The 2,704-nt window shown below is 39.7% G+C and overlaps 1 protein-coding gene across 1 annotated transcript in view; it reads left to right on the top strand.

Moving 5' to 3' along the window:
- Positions 1–2,226, top strand: part of ilk (integrin-linked kinase) — a 13,025-nt gene extending 10,799 nt beyond the window's left edge. The window contains exons 12-13 of the mRNA XM_083781261.1: positions 799–929; positions 1,276–2,226. Of these exons, the coding sequence (XP_083637387.1) occupies positions 799–929; positions 1,276–1,425 (281 nt within the window). The 3' untranslated portion in view covers positions 1,426–2,226. The remainder of the gene's footprint in view (positions 1–798; positions 930–1,275) is intronic.
- Positions 2,227–2,704: the final 478 nt, after the last annotated feature.

The following is a 2,704-nucleotide window of genomic DNA, read 5'->3' as shown; positions in this document are numbered from 1 at the left end:
AAGGCTGTAGTATAGTCCTTTCCACAACAGACTTCAGATTGAATCTGACCCAAGGAGGCTCCCTGCTGCTTGTCATCCCCTCTCTCTAGTCCAAACGTTTTTGTCTCTGCTCAGTGTCCTGTCAAAATAAAACAGAAAAGAAAAGGTGATGAAAATCTTGAAGTAATGAAAATATTATGGTCCACTGCACTCAAGACTAAACATTGCGTGTGACCAATAACTTCAAACCTTTTATAACTCCGCATTTGCACAAATAAAGGATAACAAAGAAACAAAAAAAATGGTTTACCGAGGTAGGTTGACCACAGATATTTCTGTTTGGCCTGATATAGTGCCACTCGCCACTAGGACATAAAAAAAATGAAAATGTTTTTTTTGTGGCTTTTGCCTTTATTTTATATTTTTTATGGAAGGACAGACAGTAGGCTGACAGGAAATGGGGAGAGAGATGGGGGGAAGACATGCAGTAAAGGCCGTCGGGATCGGGAGTCGAACCCGCGGCACACTGCCAGACTGGATTACCAGCCAAGGTGCCTGGACCGCTGAGCCACGGCACAGGCCGGACATTTTTAATTTTAACCAAAATGATGATGCATCTTCCTCTTGGGGGCATGAATTAATGTACACAGCAAATCTCATGACAATTTCTCTTTGAGATATGTTGGTCAGAGATGGGAAAGCAGGTCTATGTCATTACAAAAGGTAACCAGTTGTGAACAACAAGTCCAACTACCAACCAACCTGACCTGTGCTGTGTCTGAACCTGTCCTCATCAACTGATCGTTTCCTCACCCGCAGCTCTCCAGAAAAGACCGGAGGACATTAACAGGAGGTCGGCTGACATGTGGAGCTTTTCTGTCTTACTATGGGAGTTGGTCACCAGAGAAGTTCCCTTCGCAGACCTCTCACACATGGAGATAGGCATGAAGGTAAGTGTGTGTGTGTGTGTGTGTGTGTGTGTGTGTGTGTGTGTGTGTGTGTGTGTGTGTGTGTGTGTGTGTGTGTGTGTGTGTGTGCGTGTGCGTGCGCCATTGTAACATTATATAGATCTTTTGGATTTCACAATAATCTTGTTGGCATATCAGCAATTTTGAAATATTTAATTTAGCTCACCCATTATAATTTATATTTGACTAAATGGTGTTAACACACGCCAAAACTACAATGAAATAAAAAAATGCTTATTTAATTGCTCCTTCGTTGTGCAAATGATGCAGAACAAGATAAACAGTATTATTGATTCCCAATCCTAATCCACACCTCACCTCTGTCCAGGTGTCCCTAGAGGGTCTGCGGCCCACCATTCCACCGGGCATCTCGCCACACATCTGTAAGCTGATGAGGCTGTGTATGAACGAAGACCCTGCCAAGAGGCCAAAGTTTGACATGATTGTTCCTATCCTGGAGAAGATGCAGGACAAATGAACACTACTCCAGCCGTCCATCCAGCCCCAACAGTGTTATAATCCAGTGGTTCTCATCCTGTAGGTTAGGGTCCCCACATTATTTTTTTGGGGGGTCCCCATTTAATGCATTTTTTAAGACCTTTTTGATACCTAAAAGAGAAAAGAAAAAGACCATTAATGCATCAAACATTGGTCAAAGTGTCAAAATAATAAAAGAAAGAGGCAAATATTGTGAAAATAACATGAGGCATTGTGAGCACGTAGATAGGCTATTTTCACAATATTTATCTGTGGAACCGAGTCAAACTAAAAGTAATGCGGCTGCCTCAACTCCAATTCCAAGTGCTTGTCAGGGTGGGGGGTCCCCAGTTCAAATAGATTATTTTGGGGGTGTCGTGCCTGAAAAGGTTGAGAACCACTGTTATAATCAACAAACCACTTTTTCTCTCTTTCCTTACTCTCACTTCAATCACTTATATCTGCCACTGTAAATACCAAAAATGCCATCAAGACCACTTAAGCCACTGAACCAAAAGTATCATGGTGTATTGCTTTCCTTAATTTAAATTTGGATTTGCCATTTGGCTATTGTTGTTTTTTGCCATATGTTGCTCTTTCATTATGGCTGAAATGTGTTTAATATTCACTGAAATGTTGCCGCTTGCTAAAAATGCTTGATGTTGGAACTAAGGAGACATACAGTATAACCAATGATTCATAAAGAATTATTACCCCAGAGAAATGTATGCAGAACAAAGTTTTGAATAAATATGCCATAAACACATGTATATCTATGCAATAAAAGTTTATATTTATGACATTTACGTGTTCTCATAATTTCTTACATTGGGAATAATTGTTTCTGTCAAGCTGATCATTAATGTGCTTATAGTCATAACGTGTTTTATTTTATATGCTACCTGTAGTTAGTGTGGTTGCCCGAATGGGCAACCAGACTCTTGTAACTGTGACACTTTATTATTTCACTGGAGTAGTCTTTATTTTGACGCTTTATACCTCCCACACTGTACGCTGTACGCACTTGAGCCATATGTCAAATTGACCGGAAAAATCGGGAATCGTGTGCTTGTATTTTGTTAAGAGAAATGTTGTATAGTTTAATTGATATGAATTTATTAGTGAATTAAATTTCCCCATTGACATGAATGGGAAAAGGCAAAAATTCACATTCAAGTATTTGTTCCTCGGAGACTGTAATCACTATAGTTACAAAACTTTTAGGGATAATTCAACATTATCCCTAAAATTATTTAACCTTAAAATTTTATCGGTCGGCC

The sequence above is a fragment of the Protomyctophum parallelum genome (genome assembly GCF_964188405.1).
Source record: "Protomyctophum parallelum genome assembly, chromosome: 1".
In the NCBI taxonomy this organism is placed as follows: Eukaryota; Metazoa; Chordata; class Actinopteri; order Myctophiformes; family Myctophidae; genus Protomyctophum; species Protomyctophum parallelum.
This window is presented reverse-complemented; position numbering and strand designations above follow the sequence as displayed.